At 39.4% G+C, this 17,593-nt stretch overlaps 2 protein-coding genes across 2 annotated transcripts; both read right to left on the bottom strand.

Annotated features, from left to right (window-relative positions):
• Window positions 1-1,434: 1,434 nt before the first annotated feature.
• Window positions 1,435-5,406, bottom strand: LOC131314324 (putative receptor-like protein kinase At3g47110). The gene is made up of 3 exons (XM_058342875.1): window positions 2,604-5,406; window positions 1,712-2,136; window positions 1,435-1,625 (listed from the first exon to the last, which is right to left on the bottom strand). Exons 1-2 carry the CDS (start codon window positions 5,308-5,310, stop codon window positions 1,715-1,717), a joined length of 3,129 nt encoding a protein of 1,042 aa, XP_058198858.1. The 5' UTR covers window positions 5,311-5,406; the 3' UTR covers window positions 1,435-1,625; window positions 1,712-1,714.
• Window positions 5,407-13,711: 8,305 nt separating this feature from the next.
• Window positions 13,712-17,393, bottom strand: LOC131314325 (putative receptor-like protein kinase At3g47110). The gene is made up of 2 exons (XM_058342876.1): window positions 14,550-17,393; window positions 13,712-14,375 (listed from the first exon to the last, which is right to left on the bottom strand). Exons 1-2 carry the CDS (start codon window positions 17,248-17,250, stop codon window positions 14,011-14,013), a joined length of 3,066 nt encoding a protein of 1,021 aa, XP_058198859.1. The 5' UTR covers window positions 17,251-17,393; the 3' UTR covers window positions 13,712-14,010.
• Between the last annotated feature and the right edge of the window lie 200 nt (window positions 17,394-17,593).

The raw sequence follows: 17,593 nt of genomic DNA, 5'->3' as shown, positions 1-17,593 counted from the left end.
TATGGGACAAAAGAATACAAGGCATTCTCGACACATACCGTACTCAAATTCAAACAAGAAAATGAAGGGAAAAATTCATTAGGGCATCTCCAACCCAATACCCTCTAAAACTCCATTTTAGATTATCAAAATAGTGTTTTATGATAAAAAAAAGTAATTAGAGGATTTTACTTTTCATCCAATCTCCTACCACAAATCTCTATATCCCTCTTTTACATCTCCATTTCAACCATTCTTTACTTTTTCTCCAATCCATCTCTAAAACTTCAACATGAAGAATGAATGTGACATATTAAGAGGAGATTTTATAATTTATCTTCTCTTTTGTTCAACGTTTGTACTTTAAGAGGGTATCTTGGAGGAACTCATCGTTCTTTTTAGAGATTTGTTCTCCAAAATAGAGGTGTAGTGTTCATTTTTGAAGACCCAAAAAAATTTTGTAGACCAAATCTCTAAAAAAGACAATGAGTCCCTTCAAAATTCTCTCATAAAGTACAAAAAAGAAGAAGACAAGAGGGAATAATTACAAAATCCATTTTGTATTTTGGAGTTTTCGAGTTTAACAAACCATCATTGCATTTCAAAGAGGGCAATTTTTGGAAATACAATTGTTTCAAAGAGTGATGATTATGCTCCCTTAAAATGTTGGATTCCCAAAGAGGGACTAAAATTTTGAGACGGAGTGAGTATCTAATATGTGCTTAATTATTCAATGGCCTTGGGGCACCGCACCTGGTGCCCCAAGCCCCTTTTTCACCACATATTATGGTGGGATCCACACATTTTGCCTTGGGTCTCACCATAATGTATGGTAGAGAAAGGATGGTGCCCTTATTGATTAATTTTTTCTAATATGCATATCCGGTCAAACAAATAGACCCAAGGGCAGTACTGGCCATGAGATCCGTCACCATTTTGGACCGAAAGAAGAAACGTTCATCCATTAGGACTTTTCAAGGTGCGAGTGGTAGTGGTGAAGGCCCTTCCATTTGCAATAAATGTAGTAATGTTTCAAAGAGTGAAAGGCTCCAAATTTGACTTTGAAATCAGCAAATGAGTTCAAAGTGGAGCAGCGTAGACAGATGAAAAAGTTGGCACTCTGGTTTTTGACATTTGAAAGGGTTTCTTCAATTTAGAGTTGGGAAAACTGGGGAAGATTTTGTTGGATTCTGCACCAAAGATTCTCCTCATTTATATAGTTTGTCAAAGAATTTTCCACCCTTTGTTTTGTTTCTGCCACAATGAGATTTGCAAGAAACTATGAGAAAAATAAATTAACAAAAGAAAAAGGGTTTGCAAGAAACTCATTCAATCATTTCCAAGTTTCACAGGTGACAGGCCAAAAGGTTGAAGTAAAATTCATGTCAAGATATCATTCTCATTTGGTTATGCACGAATTTTTCGCATGAAGCAAGAATGAGATATACGAATATAATCCACAAACATGCCACTTGAAGTATACATTCGAACGATTTTTTGCAGGGCAATAGAAATCACTGAAGTAAACTATAAGCATCGGCTCCAAAACTGAAACAAAAAACAACAAACGAAGTCCAGTTTCTTGGTTCCCGATTGATCATCACTTGCACTCATCGCTTTTACTTTGCTTTGAGAACTCTATGGACCTGTTAAAAACAATTTTATCAGATTCATATGCTAATTGATTTTAACTGGGGAGTTCCAATACTACGCATTATATCAGAAATTTCACCTGTCATGCATTGTGGGCGTGACTGTAATTATGTTCTTTGTGCATTCTAGATCTAAGAAATGTCTCTCTGATGGAAAGCAGTTCAATGGCGGCATTTCTCATGTTTAATCTGTCATGTGGAGAATCTGATGAGCATCCAATTCCAATTTGGAAAACCGAAACCAAGCACGTGCTCAGTTCACTTCTCGAATTAGTCGAACATCCAACTCCGATTAATTTTTCTGTATATTCGGCAATCTGTATAGCTGATCGGTCCACAATCTCCAGTACTTTACTGGGCAATGCCATTTTGACGAAGTTGTGGAGGTTCAGATTATCTTCAAATGAATCATCAGTGGGTCGTCGTCCAGTGAAAAGCTCCAACAAGAGAACTCCAAAGCTGTACACATCTCCTAGAGTTGACACCATACTGCCCATGCCATACTCTGTAGAATTCACGGAAATTTCTATTTATACTGCATGCCATTGTACAGACTTCAGTAGAAAATATAAGTCTGAAATTTTGCAAACATAAAAGTGCACTAGACACATTGACTGCATAATTCGTAATGATTCTGGTACTCCTGTCTTCCCTAATGAGACTCCTTGTTTCGTCTTCTAAACACGGAGTTACAGAAGTAGCCTACGGCAATTAATCCATTTGAGAAAAAACGAACGAAAAATTTCAAAGACAAGGGCGGCATATCTATGACTTCATCCTATGAGGATAGGAAAAAGAGAGTAGATATGGGCGATTTTGAAGTCATCTATGAAACATTAGTAGTGGTTAGTTATCACTATATCATATACTTTTGATTGATGAATTCATTAAAAATGTTATGCAAAACTGGAATTTGTGAAAGATATTGCTCTAAACTGTGGGCTGTGGCTATGCAAAAAAAGAAACTCTTACCTGGAGCAGCGTAGCCAATGGTTCCTTTAATCCCAAGTGAGCTGAACTGGTTCATAGTTGCTTCCTCGCTAAATTTGCATACGAGTTGTGCCAGGCCAAAATCACTCACATGAGCAGTGAAATCATCGTCAAGAAGCACATTGCTCGGCTTTAGATCACAGTGAGCCACAGGTGATTGACATTGGTTATGAAGGTAATCCAATGCCGAAGCCACATCTATTGCAATATTTAGTCTCTCGAGAATGCTTAATCTTCTCTGTTGTGGTTGTCCCTCTTCTAGATGCAGCCACTTTTCCAAGCTCCCATTTGGCATGTACTCGTATACCAAAGCTTTGAAGTCATTCCCCTCGAAATTGATACTTGAGCAAGCAGTGAGGATCTTCACAAGGTTTCTGTGCCGGATGTTTCTCAAGGCTTGGCATTCGGTAAAAAAGCTTTTGGAAGCTCCTTTCTGTTGAAGGTTGAGAACCTTTACCGCTGCAATTGTTTCATCTGGACCAAGAACTCCTCTATACACCGTCCCAAAATTACCTGAACCAATCAAATTGCTCGGAGAGAATCTACCCGTTGCATTGAGGAGCTCTTCGTAAGAAATTTTCAGGTGTACATGCCCAAAGGAAGGCACTGAATGCGGCTTCTTCTTCAACTTTTTTTGGCAAAAAAATGAAACTAAACATACCATTAATGCTAAACAAGAGGCAACAATAGTCAACACCACTATCAATGTAAGAGATGCCTTCTTCTTTGGCTTTTCTGGAGACTGGATAGGGCACGGTTGTAATTTCAGCTCTTGGATTCCCCCACAAAGCTTTTTGTTGCCAGAGACATGAATTGCACTTGGACTTCTGAATACACCTTCGACAGGCACCTCACCCTCGAGATTGTTAAATGACAGGTTCAGAGATAGTAATGAAGAAAGCATGGCCAAGTACTGCGGAATTTGGCCAGAAAGGTGGTTGTGAGAAAGGTCTAGGAACTGAATATTTTTCAAACCACTCAAAGAAGGAATGTTGTCTCCAAAAGAATTCCCTTGCATGAAGAGTAATTCCAATCCAATGCAATTTCCTAAATTGGTTGGAATAACTCCAGAAAATTTGTTGTTGGAAACATCAAGAGCGGCAAGATTTGTCAAGTTTCCAATGTCCTTCGGCAAGGGACCAATCAAAAAGTTATGTGAAACGTTAAGAATTATTGAGACCGAGGAAAGGGAAAATAGTTGTTTAGGTATGGCTCCGTTGAGTTTATTCTGAGAAAGGTCCACTTCTAGCAGGCTTTGACAGTTAGCTAAACTTGAAGGAATGCTTCCGCTTAAGCTGTTATTGTGGAGATAAATAACTAACAATTGAGTGTTGTTGCCAAGGAAAATGGGTATCTCCCCAGTGAATAGATTTGATTCCAATTGAAGGAGTTTCAAGCTCGATAGCTTTCCAATGGAATCCGGAATTTTACCCGTTAGGAAATTTCCCTCCACGCTGAGTACATTTAGCTCGATGAGATTTGAAATCTCCTCAGGTAATTTTCCATGAATCCTGTTTCCGCCAATTAGTAGCCTCGTCAGTTGGGTTGAGAGATTGGTAACTGAGCTTCGCAACACACCTCCAAAGGAATTATTTTCTATGTCCAGAAACTGTAACTGGCTGCAGTTGGACAAAGAAGTGAGAAAACTCAAATTGTCTGATTCACCCCTTCCAAGATTATTATCTAGAATATTGAACCACAACAAATTTCGCAAACTTCCAAAACTCATAGGGACATTCCCAGTGAAACTATTGTGAGGGATATCAAGCCGAAGAAGCTGCGAAAGATTGGACAAAGGCACTGGAATTGGACCAACGAAGTAATTATTGGCCAAATAAAGTCTTTGGAGATTTGGGAAAGAAAGGCCTATTTTTTCTGGGAGATTTCCAGTGAAATTATTGAATGACAAACCTATAAGATCAAGGGACGAGAGATTGTAAAGCGAAGGAGGAAAGACACCAGAGAATCTATTTACAGACAATCCCAGCATTGTCAAGCTTGTCAATTGGGAAATCGAACCCGGAACTTCTCCTTCCAAATTGTAATTGTACGATAAGTATAGTTCTCTGAGAGAAGTGAGATTGCCTATAGAAGCTGGGAAATTTCCCGTGAGATTGTTGTTTTTCAAATATAGCATTACTAGATTAGGCAATGAGCCAAGTTGAGGAGGAATGTGGCCGATTAGATAATTATGGTCCAACAAAAGATATACAAGGTTTGAACAGTGAGACAGATTGGCAGGGATTTCCCCTTCTAGAAAATTAAAGCTCAAGTTCAGGTTTTGAAGCCTGAACAAGCGACCGAGCTCTTGGGGAATGTCACCGCGGAAAGAGTTGGCTCCGAGATTAAGGGTCCGAAGAAAAGAGAGATTCCCAATGGCGGGCGATATTGTCCCTACCAAATTGTCATTTTGGAGATCTAAACTGGTGACTCTTTGGTGTTTAAGGCCACAAGTGACTCCAACCCAATTGCAGAAATGGAGAGAATTGTTCCAAGAGGAGAATACCCCGTTGGGGTCTTCAAACATTTGTGACTTGAATTCAAGCAATGCTGCTATATCCGTGTCATTACCAAGCGCAAGGGCTGAAGCATTGCTTGGAAATGAGAGAGAGAGGAAGAGTGGGATCAAGATGATACCATGAAAGGTTACTTGGATGAGAAGGGTTGAAATCGATATCGGAAGAGCCATTTTGGATAGAGAAAGTATGGATTGATATGGGCACTGGTGGTAGTCACACTTAAGCTGAATTGAGTCTTTATAATGCCAATTCTGTGGGCCTAGTTGCACGTTGCAGAAGAGAACACACATTTTAAAAATAGTTTCGGACACAACCCTGTCTAAAACTGTTAGATATACATGGATTCACATACGTCTAAAGGTTTCAGTCTTTCAAACAGGGTTGCGTCCGAAATTGTGTTTTAAAAGTGTATTCCTAGACTTTTTGGCTGCAGAATGGGCAAAAGCAAGTCAAATTTATCTCTTTGTAACCCCTTAGACTTTTGATTGCGGAATGGGCAAAAGCAACTCAAATTCATATCTTTGTCAACAGAGGGCAAGAAAATGCTTTGCAAGCTGGCCCGCTATCAATTCCTTTGACTAGGACCTAAGATTTGATTTGATTTGATTTGACAAATTAAACCATACATACTGCTAGAATTAAACCATCTTGTACCGTCAAATTTAAAACAAGAGCACAGCATAACGAACTTGAATAGGCATCTCCACTAAGGACCCGGTGTCCCTGCAGTGAGGGAAAAGAGCTGCAAATTGCAGCCCCCTAAAAACGACACCGTTTTGAGGTGTATTGAGAATTTCACGGGAATCTCTTCTCTCTCCCTCTGACCCCTCAGTCTTCTTCTGTCCTTCACCATAAGAGCAGCTTAACGCTGCATGCAGGAAATAATTGGCTCTCTCTCTCTCTCTCTCTCTCTCTCTCTCTCCATTGAACTGTAAGTGTTTGGGTCCTCCTCTCCTGGTTATTTGGGTCCTCAACCAACACAATCCTCTATCGGTCCTGTAATCCCAAAATTACCCAAAAAACTTTCAAATCCCTCTCACTATTTTTGAAGAGCAGCTTTTGATTTTGGTGGTGTAATCCCATTTGGCCCCGAAGTTTGGACAAATCCAGACATAGCGGTGGGTTTAGAGGTAGAAATTAGAATTGAACAAGTTGTTAAATAGTCAACTGAAAAAAAGGTATTAATGGAATTTGTTTGTAAAGAGGCGTCAGGGGAGATCGAAGCACCAAGGGAGGAACGGAGAGAGGGAGCATGGGGATGGAAGTTTTGCGTGGGGTTGGGGGACGGGCATTAAGATCAGAAAACGAAGAAAGAAGAAAGAAGAAGAACGAAGACTAAAGAAGACAGAGGGATCAAAGGGAGAGGAAGAGAGATTCACGTGATTATTCCCTATACACCCCAAAACGACGTCGTTTTGGGGCTGCAATTTGCAGCGCTTCCTCCTCACTGCAGGGACTCCGGGTCCTCTCCACTAAGAGGACATGATAGTGTTGATTTCAGATGGTCTACCATGCTATTATAGTCATTAGCATTATCTCTGATAATTTCAAACATCTTATTATGTAGCGGGAGACATATACTATAGTGCTAGTTAATGCGGCAGATGCGTAAAATTATATTCTCCTTTACCCACAAAGGATCAACGTTATTGGGTTCGATTTGTTTTCAATTTGACCTCACTAATCAGTGGTGGTGTAGAATCTCCCAAGTGGTTCCACTTATTAGTTTAGGTCAAATTCAAAAAAATCCAACACAATAACTTTGATCAGATTTGGGTGAGAGGGAAGATATTGACTGCGGTGTGGCGGTGTCTATGGGTGGGTAGTTGCAGCGGCGACTGGCCATTAATATCATGGCCCGAGGGGTGACCAGATTTGTGAAAATTCTTGATGCAATATTCTCGATGTGTCTTTGACAAGAACTACGAAGAACTCTTGTGTCTTAAGCACTGTCACATTGTGCTCCAAAGACTTTTTCCATCATACATGGTATGTGGGCTCTAAGAGCTCTTAGAGCACACACACCATGCATAGTTTTGGTAGTGGGTAAAGAGATAAATAGGGTAATGATTAAAGAGAGGGGTAACGATTGGAGAGAGATATAGAGAGATGAGAAAGTAATAATTAGAAAAATAGGGTAATGATTGAAGAAAGAAGTAGGGTAATGATTGAAAAACAAAACAAAACAAAACCGAACAAAGCCAAATGATAACCCCCATCCCACTCTTTGCCCTTAGAATCACACTGATTGTGTCCGACTGTCCATATTGATTTTGTATGCTTTGTGAAATGAGAAAGTGTATATGTGTACATGTATATACGACAAGCAGAAATGAGAGACTTTTATGTAGGCTTTAGACTTCAACGGGAAGAGAATGAGAAGGATGTGTCGTTGAGGCTGCCAACCGTATCAATAACTTCAACCCAAAATGTCCCCGTCCGATTTGAGTTTTGAGAGTAACGAATGAAGAGAGATGGATAGAGAAAATTTAACGGAGACCGTGCCCAAGGATTTTGAGATTCCAAAACGGATAGTATCCACGTATATGATATCTAGAAGATCAAGGCAGAAGCAAGTGGGTAGATTGGATGCAGACGCTTCTTCTTCTTCTTCTTCTTCTTCTTTTTTATTTCTTTTCCCTCACGAAAGTCCGTATGTTAGTTGTAGACCTAATCTTTACTATTAAATACTTAAATTAACGTACATAGTGACTACAAGCTATACAAATATTTAACTCCTGAATTTCAAAATAATTGAGAATACTATGTTGTCCTTACGTTTAGAAACAGTGCCTGTGACATATAACCAATATGATAACAGGACTGTCAATTTGCTATATTAAGCGATCTATTTCCAAGCAAATGAAAGCAGTTCCATCAAAACTTGCTTCATGTCCATTCTGTCGTGCGGAAATTCTGCTGAACATGCAACTCCGATTTGAAAGACAGAAACCACGCACTTATTAACCTGTTCACTTCTCAGGCCACTCCAAAATGAAGTAATACTTGCAGCTTCTCCTACTACTTGATTATGCAGAGCAGACTTGATCCACAATCCCCATTACTTGATCTGGCAACGAGAGTGTGATGAAATTGTGAAGGTTACAATTATCTTTGAATTGGTCATCTGTGGGTCTCCTACCGGTGAACATTTCCAACAAGAGAACTCCGTAGCTGTACACATCTCCTTGAGCCAAAACCATACCGCCCATTCCATATTCTGCACATCCAATGAGCTTCCATTATTTTTCTTAGATCGTGTTCAGATCAGGATTTGTGCAGGGAGTTACCATCACTCCCACAAATCCGTGATCGCAAGAATATTTTCATGTGTTAAACATAAGGTTTAATATTTGGAGAGAATTATACAAATTTGTTGGTGCCACAATGTACTCAATTCACATTATAGATTCTGCACACTCTCAATTTTCTTTCTTTTCCACGTAACAGTCTCAATATTCTATTGAGATATCACAATCTCAAACGGCATGAAAGGAGTCTGCAAGAAAGGACGGAGCGACCATTTGGAGTGCTTCAAGCTTGTTTTCAATTGTTCGTGGTCCTGCTCGTTTCTGGGATCGACATACGCTTCAAAATATAATGAAGACATGTCTTATTATGCACCCAACATGATTATTGAAGATGAACGTGGTAAAAGTCTACAACTTACTTGTGATGTGAGAGAGGGCGAAAATAGTGCCTTTGAGGTTTCACATGATCATACTCCGGAATTTCAAGTTTTGGTCCGCAATCACTTGTGCATTCGTGATAAAGAAACACATACTCATCTCAAAGAAGATCTAGTAGAGCATTTGTGGCGATTTCGGGGGGCCAATTAGTGCCATGTGATTCACTATGGCATTATTTATTGCTATTTTTTTTGTTTTTATTTAAAATACTTGATGTAGCGAGATTCTGTTTTTTAGTTAATAAAAAAGTTATTGTAGAAATTCTTTGATTTTTAAAGTTTTATGTCAAACACTTGCATATAATGGTTAAGTTTGCATGTATAAATAAAATTTTGGCAAATACAATTATTAGAGTTCAAAAAATTTCAAAATGTAAAAAATAAAATAATTTGACATAAGGGTTAGAGTGGGAGAGCTTGATGTCAAATTGGAGATATCAAAATGCCACATAAGCCTTAAAAAAAATTTGATATCTCCAATTTGAAGCCATGGGTTAGAGAGGCTCCATGAAAATGCATTTTTGATTTTTGATGTTAGAGAACAAAAGGCAAAAATAGGGGGAGAAGAGTTTTTTAACTTCTTATTTTCCACTTTCTCTATTTTGGTAACATAAATGACCTACAAAAATGTATTTTGCACATATCTCTCAAACACTATTCCTGTTGTAAAATGCATTATGCATAAATCTCTAAAGATTTTTACTGGTGCTATAAAGTAACAAGCAATATTGGCCATGAGAATCACCACCATTTTGGACTGAGGCTATGTTCTAATGAACTTAACTTAAATCTGAGAATTTTGTCATTATTTGAATTTTTTCGCATTTGTTAATTTTGCGCCAAATTTTGTAGGTTATTGATTCGGCTCAACGAGGAATTGAAAAAGTATTTTTTTTTTTACTTTTACTCAAATATTTTGAGAAATAACCACTTTTTAGCTCAAAAACTGACTTTTTTTGTGTGTGCTAAAAAGTGTTTATTTCTTAAAATACTTGGGTAAAAGTAAAAGATTTTACTTTTTCGATTCCTCTCATCGAGACAAATCAATAACACACAAAAATTTGGCACAAAATTAACAAATACGAAAAAAATTCAAATAAAGACAAAACTCTTAGATTTAAGTTAAGTTTATAAGAACGTAGCCATGTAACTTGCATCCATTACCATTAGGATTTTCCGAATTTCAAAGTGCGAGCGGAAGTCTTTCGATAGTTCCACGACTTTTTAGGGAGATTTTTCTTGTTATTAATCGCGTCATATGTACCTATTGTATTCATGCCTAATCCATTGATTATTGGGGTTCTGACAGGCCGGCCCCGTTTGGTCTTTGCCTGTCCGTCCAGTCCCATCCAATGTCAAATCCTATCCATGTAAGCCCCGTTTTAAGTAATCTGTCCAGTATACCCCCGCTCTCCTCCTTCTCGCCTTCCACTCCCCCAGATTCTTTCTTCTTTCTTGTTTCTTGTTCTCGGCCTTCCGCCCTTCTCCGCCACAACTGTGGCTCCGCTCTTCTTGGCCACAACAGCCATCGCCCCACCGCTAATCTCCCCTCGTCTCCCTCCTCCACCTCCATATTCGCGACGGCCGCCGCCACACGTATACATACAGACATCCACACGTATTTGAATCTGCATACATATGTGCGCGTAACATGTGTTTACCTGTAACATGTGTTTAGGATTTTTTGTGTTTTGTGAATTTGTCCCAAGTGTTATTAATGAACAATGGAAGATGCACTGGAATTTGCGATGTGATCGTCTCGGGGGAGATCTTGCCGTCGCGGTTGTACATCAACGACGTAAGGCTGCCAATCTCGAGCTCGATCGTCGCAGATGTAGATCTTGAGGGAGAGTTAAGACCCGTATCTACGTCGGGGCCCGTCGACGGCGGAGGAGGAGTTGCAGAAAGATAAGAAGGATGAGGAGTGGTGGAAGAGTCTGGTGAGGAAGAAGTTGGCGGCGACGAGGGCTAAGGCTCCGATCATTGACAGAACACACAAGGAGTGGATTTTTTGCTTTATTTGGATGCTTTTTTTGGTTAGACGAAAAATAGGTTTACTCCTACTTTGTTAAAGTTCTGAATGAAGGAAAAAGAAAAAGGATGGGTGTGAATTGTGAATTGTGAATTTTTTGGTGTGAATTGTGTAATTTGAGAGGTGTAAATTGTGCAGATGTGTGTGAATTCTGCAATGAGGCGTGAATTCTCCAAATGAAGAATTCACACTTTCGAAAAAGAAAGAATTCACACGCAAAGTGGTATGAATTCTTTGCGTGTGAATTCTGCAAATGGTGTGAATTTTGAAATGTGTGAATTCTGGAGGTGTGAATTCTGTGAGGTGTGAATTCTTGCAAAGGAGTGTCAATTCGGGGATGTGAACTCTTGCAAATGGGTGTGAATTCTGCAAAGAGAAATGAATAGTAAAAATGAGGTGTAAATTCTGCAAAGTGGTGTGAATTCCAAAGGTGTGAATTCTGTGAGGTGTGAATTTTGTCGGGTGTGAATTCTATGAGGTGCAGATCAAAAAAAAAAAAATTCTATGAGGTGTGAATTCTGTGGATATGAGGGGTGTGAATTCTAAGAGTGTTGAAAAGTGACAAGGATAAAATAGTAAAAACATCTTTAAAAAGGGGTTGGATGGAATAGCTCTACAAAAAGGGGTTTGCATGGAACTCTAAGCAAAATATGGGACCGGCCAGGAATTTCCCGTTGATTATTGATACGACCTTTTGTTTTTGAGAAAATTCAGTGTGGATGTTTTTTTTGTTTTTTGGATAAGCATTTTCCTTTTATGAAGCTCAAAACTCATGTACAAATTCTAAGGAGCATTCCCCCGAAAAAACATGGTAACTGAGACAAGCCTCAAAGCCTCAGTACACCACAAGACTGACAAGAGACATTTAAGAAAATAAGGAACCAATCAACTCTATACAAGTTCTCCTATACCAATTAGTGGGACTTCAAAAAAACTCTAGTTGAGAGGCCCAACTACAACACAACTCTATGTTCTTGTGGGTTTGCTTAACACCCCTTTTCAAGTTCAGCAAGTCCCAAATTGAAGTTACACTCTTGAGGATGACTTGATCATGGGAAGAAACCTTGTGCTGAAAAATCCTCTAATTCCGCTCCAGCCAAAGGTTATAGATACAAGCAGCTAACACACTTTTCAAAAGCCAACTTTTAAGACCAGACCCTTTAACATTCTGAATATACGGTAAACCATTCAACCACAACAGGTAAGGAGGAAGGGATTTGATCAGTCAAGCAGTTTTGCAAAACAGCCTTCCAAACTGATTGAGAGAATGCACATTGGAAAAACAAATGTCTATGGGACTCCTGGGCATTACTACAAAACACAAAACCATCCTCCACACTCGTACCCCAGCTCAATAACCTGTCCGTAGTACTTAATTTTTGCTGCACAGCTAATCACAACACAAAAGACCATCGAGGAACATTTCTACTATACCAGACAACACTAGCCCATGGCTGGAGAGGGAGTTTAAGTTTGATAGCCTCCAAAGCAGAAAACACAGTAAAACCAGCAGGATTAGGGGGTTTATTATTATTATGTTTTCTGTTTAGGCAGATTGTTATTTATGTTTCCTAATTAGTCAGTTTCCTTGTTGGTTAATTAGTTTCTTAGTCACCAAGTTTTGTAGCCTATATAAAGGAATGTTAGGGTTATGGTTTGAACACGATCAATAATACATCATTTCGCTTTTCTTAACAACTTTGGTTCACAAAGTAACAAGCGTTACTAGCCATGAGATCCGCCACCATTTTGGACTGAAAGAAGAAATGTTCATCCATTAGGACTTTCAAAGTGCGAGTGGTAGTGGTGGAGGCTCTTCCATTAGCAATAAGATATTTTCCTGATGCTTGGGGAAAAAATCATGATTTTTAAGGAGATTTTTCCCTTGACTAATCGAGTCATATGTACCTATCATATTCATGTCTAATCCAATGATACCACCTCTTTCTTCTTCTTCTTTTTTTTCTTCAGATGCTTTGTGATCTTTTGCACCAATATTATGGAGTGCGAATGGTTGCAAGAGGCTTGAAATTTGACTTTTAAATCACCGAATAAGTTCAAGGTGGAGCAGTGTAGATAGATCAAAAAGTTGGCACTCTGTTTTTCAACATTTGAAAGGGTTGTTTCAATCTAGAGTTGGAAAAACAGGGGAAGGTTTTATTGGAAATTTTTGCACCAAAGATTCTCCTCATTTGATTAACTTTCCAAAGATTTTTTCGCAGTCAGTCTTGCATCTGCTACCTTGTGTTTGCAAGAAACTCATTAAATCAGTCCAAAAAAGTGCCTGTAACAACTGCAAAATATCGATCTTTGCTCGATTATCATTTCCAAGTTTCACCCAGGCCAAAAGATTTAAGTAAAATACGTGTCTCGATATCATTCTCTACCAGTTATGAAAGAGTTTGTTGCTTTGAGATATATAAATATAGTCCACAAATATGCCACTCGAAGCAGACAGTAGAATGATATCTTGCAGGGCAATAGAAATCACTGAAGTGAACCATAAACATCACGGCCATCGCCTCCAAACGTGAACCAAAAAAATTAATAAATGAAGTCCAGTTTCTTGGTTCATGATTGATCATCACCTGGACTCTTTTTGGCTTTCACTTTGCTTTGAGAACTCAATGAACTCGTTAAAAAGAAATTGATCAGATTCATATGCTAAGTGTCTTTAACTGCTGAGTTCCATTACTGCTCACTGTATTAGAAATTTCTCTTGTAATTGTGGGTATGATTGTGATTCTGTTCATTGGGATTTAACGAGGGATATAGAGCTGGATATACTTGTCACTCCAAGGAATCCACCTAAGAGATAAGAGTAAACAAGAAGATAAGCCAAAGACTTTCCCAAAACACACTCAAAACTACATATTTCATTCATAGCAAATGATATATATAGGACTTGTTGGAACATCCCTCCAACATAGGGAAAATAAACTTAGATTTTCAAGATTACAACTTAATGAAAAATAAAGACAATTGACTTTGAAAAAACTAGGAAGACTCTTGAAAAGTTGAAACACTTAGAAACTTACATAGACTCATCGATCGACTCAATGGCTTCAAGGACTTTGACCGGCATCAGAACAAGAGGGAGAAAATCATTTTCCTTGTTACCTTCTTTTCTCTTTCATCACAATCAATTTCCTAATGGCAAAAAGTTTTGGTCCTAATTCTACACAATTCTGCTACCACATCTCTCATGTCCATTCGTTCCCCTGGTGCTTCCATTGAGCAAGAAACTCCAATTTTCAACACTGCAACCAAGCAATCCTTGATTTTTCCTTCCCTCGTTTTGTTGTCATCGTCTTCACCGCTAACTTCTGAAAACAGAGAAGGTTCAGCAATCTCCATCACTCTATCGGGCAATGCAGCTTTAGTATACTGATGTATGTTCTGACCATCCTCAAATGTCGTATTTGTAGGTTTTCTTCCTGTAAACATCTCCAGTAAGAGAATTCCGAAGCTATAGACATCTCCCCGAATCGATCCCTTACTTCCCATGCCATACTCTATGTATATACACAACGAACAATCATGACAAATCATGTTAGTTGCCATAGGATTTTAGACTTCAGGTTGGTTTAAATTAATTAACAATGATTTTGACATATCATAAGCATCTGTAATAAAGAAAAGAAATGAAATAATCATTCCATGTGTATGAGATAGATTAGCTTAGTTACCAGGAGCAACGTAGCCAATGGTTCCTCTTATCCCCGTTGAACTTCTTTCAGTTTGAGAAACAGTGGGTAGGAGGCCATCTGATAAAAAGCTCGCTAATCCAAAATCACCCACACGAGCGGTCATGTCATGACCAAGCAGAATATTACTTGGCTTCAGATCACCGTGAATAATCGCTGCTTGGCAGTGATGGTGAAGATACTCTAGCGCAGATGCCATATCAATTGCTATGCTTAGTCTCTGAGTCAGACTTAAACTTCTTGGGTGTTCATTTTGATCACCTTCACTTTGGTGCAGCCACTCGTCAAGGCTTCCATTTGGCATGAACTCGAAAATTAGCGCCTTGAAATCGTTCCCTTTGGAATCGATACTTGAACAAGTGGTAATTATCTTGATGAGGTTCCGGTGTCGAATATTTCTCAGTGCATTGCATTCAGCCATAAAACTCTTGGCAGCTCCTTTCTCCGTAAGCTTGAGCACCTTCACCGCCACAGCCATTCCTTCATTACCCAAAACACCTCTATAGACAAAACCGTAATGTCCTTCACCAATCAAGTTAGATGAAGAGAACTGGTTAGTTGCTTGGACAAGCTCTAAATAAGAAACCTGTCTAAACTGCTCATCTGTTGGCAACATGATCGAAGGGCTGCTCTCAGATCCCTTCTTCCTGCTTAAACAGACTAACAAAAATGCCAGCAGAACTAGACATGAAATAGCTACTGGAATTGTTATTTTGACAGCAAGAGATGTTCCTCTTTTCTGTTTTACAAGTACTTGACAAGAAGAAAGTCCTAGACTCTTTATGCCTCCGCAGAGTTTTCTGTTCCCAACAATTGAAAACGCGCTTATGTTTCTGAAAACCCCTCCTTGTGGCACCTCACCGTCGAGGTTATTGTAAGACAAATTTAGATATTGTAGAAGAGTGAAATTCTGCAAGTAGCCTGGAATTTGACTTGACAATTTGTTTCTGGAAAGATTGAGGAAATGAAGGCTCTTTAGAGTGCTCAAAGATGGAGGAATTCTCCCTTCCAAGAAGTTATCCCCCAAACTAAGGGACTCCAACATTATACACTTGGAAAGAGTACTTGGAATTTCTCCGGACAATCTGTTATCCGAAACATCCAGTACGATGAGTTTGCTCATGTTACCGACCTCCATGGGCAAGGGTCCAGTCAGAGAATTCTGAGCCAACTTGAAAGAAACAGTAGTAGAAACTCTAGCAACTTCCTCTGGTATGAAACCGGTTAAGTTGTTGCCGAACAGGTGTAGTACCTCAAGTCGCTTGCAATTTCCCAAGCTAGGAGGAATGTTTCCACTCAAGTTATTTCCGAACAAATATAATTGCAACAGTTGTGTGATGTTTCCAATTGTTTCAGGAATTGCCCCTGAAATTCTGTTACTATACATTTGAAGATCCTCCAGTCTTTGAAGTGTGCCTATACCCGCAGGAATTTCTCCGGTAATGGAGCTTTGGGAAATCACCAATCTTGTGAGGCCGATTAAACTTGTGACTCCTTCTGGTATGCTCCCTGATATCGGGTTTGTTGCTACGATGAGCTGCTGTAGAGCAGATGAAAAATTAGCGATTGAAGCAGGTAATTCACCTTGGAACCTGTTCGTTGCTATGTTTAGTGCTTGTAGGTTGCTGCAGTTAGTTAAAGATGTTAGAAAGCTGAATCCTTCTGCCTTATCTATCTCTAGTTGATTTCCGGCAACTGTGAGCCTTACTAGGTCTTTTAAGCTTCCGAGATTTGTAAGCATGGTTCCTGTAAAATTATTTTCAGCAAAATTAGATTCTTGTAGTCCAGAGGCATTTGATAAAGAAATCGGCAGGTGACCGGTGAACTGGTTTCCTCCAAGATAGAGGCCGAGAAGATTGGGAAGAGTGAAGCCGATATCTTGTGGGATTTTCCCGTCAAATTGGTTGTAGGTGAAATCTAAATGACCGAGAGATGAAATGTTGTAGATAGAAGGAGGAACCACCCCCGATAGATTGTTTTCACTGATCTGTAAGTATGTCAAATTCAGTAGTCTCCCTAGTTCGGATGGAATGGTTCCTTGGAAGTAGTTTACTGACATGAACAAGAAAATCAGAGAAGACGCATTTCCTAACCAACGTGGAATGCTGCCGGTGAGTCCATTAACAGATACCTGAAACCTCTTGAGTTTGTTTGTTGATAAAGAGCTCAGCTCCTCCGGAATTTTGCCAACTAGATTGTTGTAGGCCAAGCGGATGACTTGAATCTCAGAACAGTAGGACAAGTTGGTTGGGATCTCCCCTTGGAATGCGTTGCTTGTGAGATCGAGATCCTTGAGCCTCGACAAACGACCAAGCTCTTGTGGAATGATGCCTTGAAAACCGTTGTTTTGGAGATTGATCCGTCTGAGAAAGCTGAGGTTTCCCAAGTGATGAGGTAATGATCCCGTCAACTTCATGCCTGCTAAATTTAGGACGGTGACTCTGCCGGGATGTCGGACGCTGCATGAAACACCCTGCCACTTGCAGAAATGGGTTGAGGCGTTCCATGAGGTTATGAGATTGAGTGGGTCTTGGGTTATTCTGTCCTTGAAGGCAAGCAACGCAAGTCTGTCGGTTTCGTTCCCGATTGACAATGCAGCAGCTACTGAAGAAGGTTTTAAATTTGCTGAGTATAGGAAGAGGGCAATGTAAGCAAGGATGAAGCTTGTTATTAGTTTTCTCATCTTGACAAGGCTGATCTCTGGTGGAGTGGGAAAAAGAGCTAGAGAGAGGAGGTTGCGCGTGGAAGCCAACTGCTCACGCAATTGTGTGTAGGTATACACTTGTACGGTATGTAATTGTATTGGACTATGTATTAAGTACTGATAAGACTACTAAATCCAGAGTCTAACTATCATATTATTATGGAGTGCGAATGGTTGCAAGAGGCTGCAAATTTGACTTTTAAATCATCGAATGAGTTCAAAGTGGACCACGATCAAAAAGTTGGCACTCTGTTTTTCAACATTTGAAAGGGTTGTTTCAATCTAGAGTTGGAAAAAGCGGGGAAGATTTTATTGGAAATTT

The sequence above is a fragment of the Rhododendron vialii genome, chromosome 13a (genome assembly GCF_030253575.1).
Source record: "Rhododendron vialii isolate Sample 1 chromosome 13a, ASM3025357v1".
NCBI lineage: Eukaryota > Viridiplantae > Streptophyta > Magnoliopsida > Ericales > Ericaceae > Rhododendron > Rhododendron vialii.
This window is presented reverse-complemented; position numbering and strand designations above follow the sequence as displayed.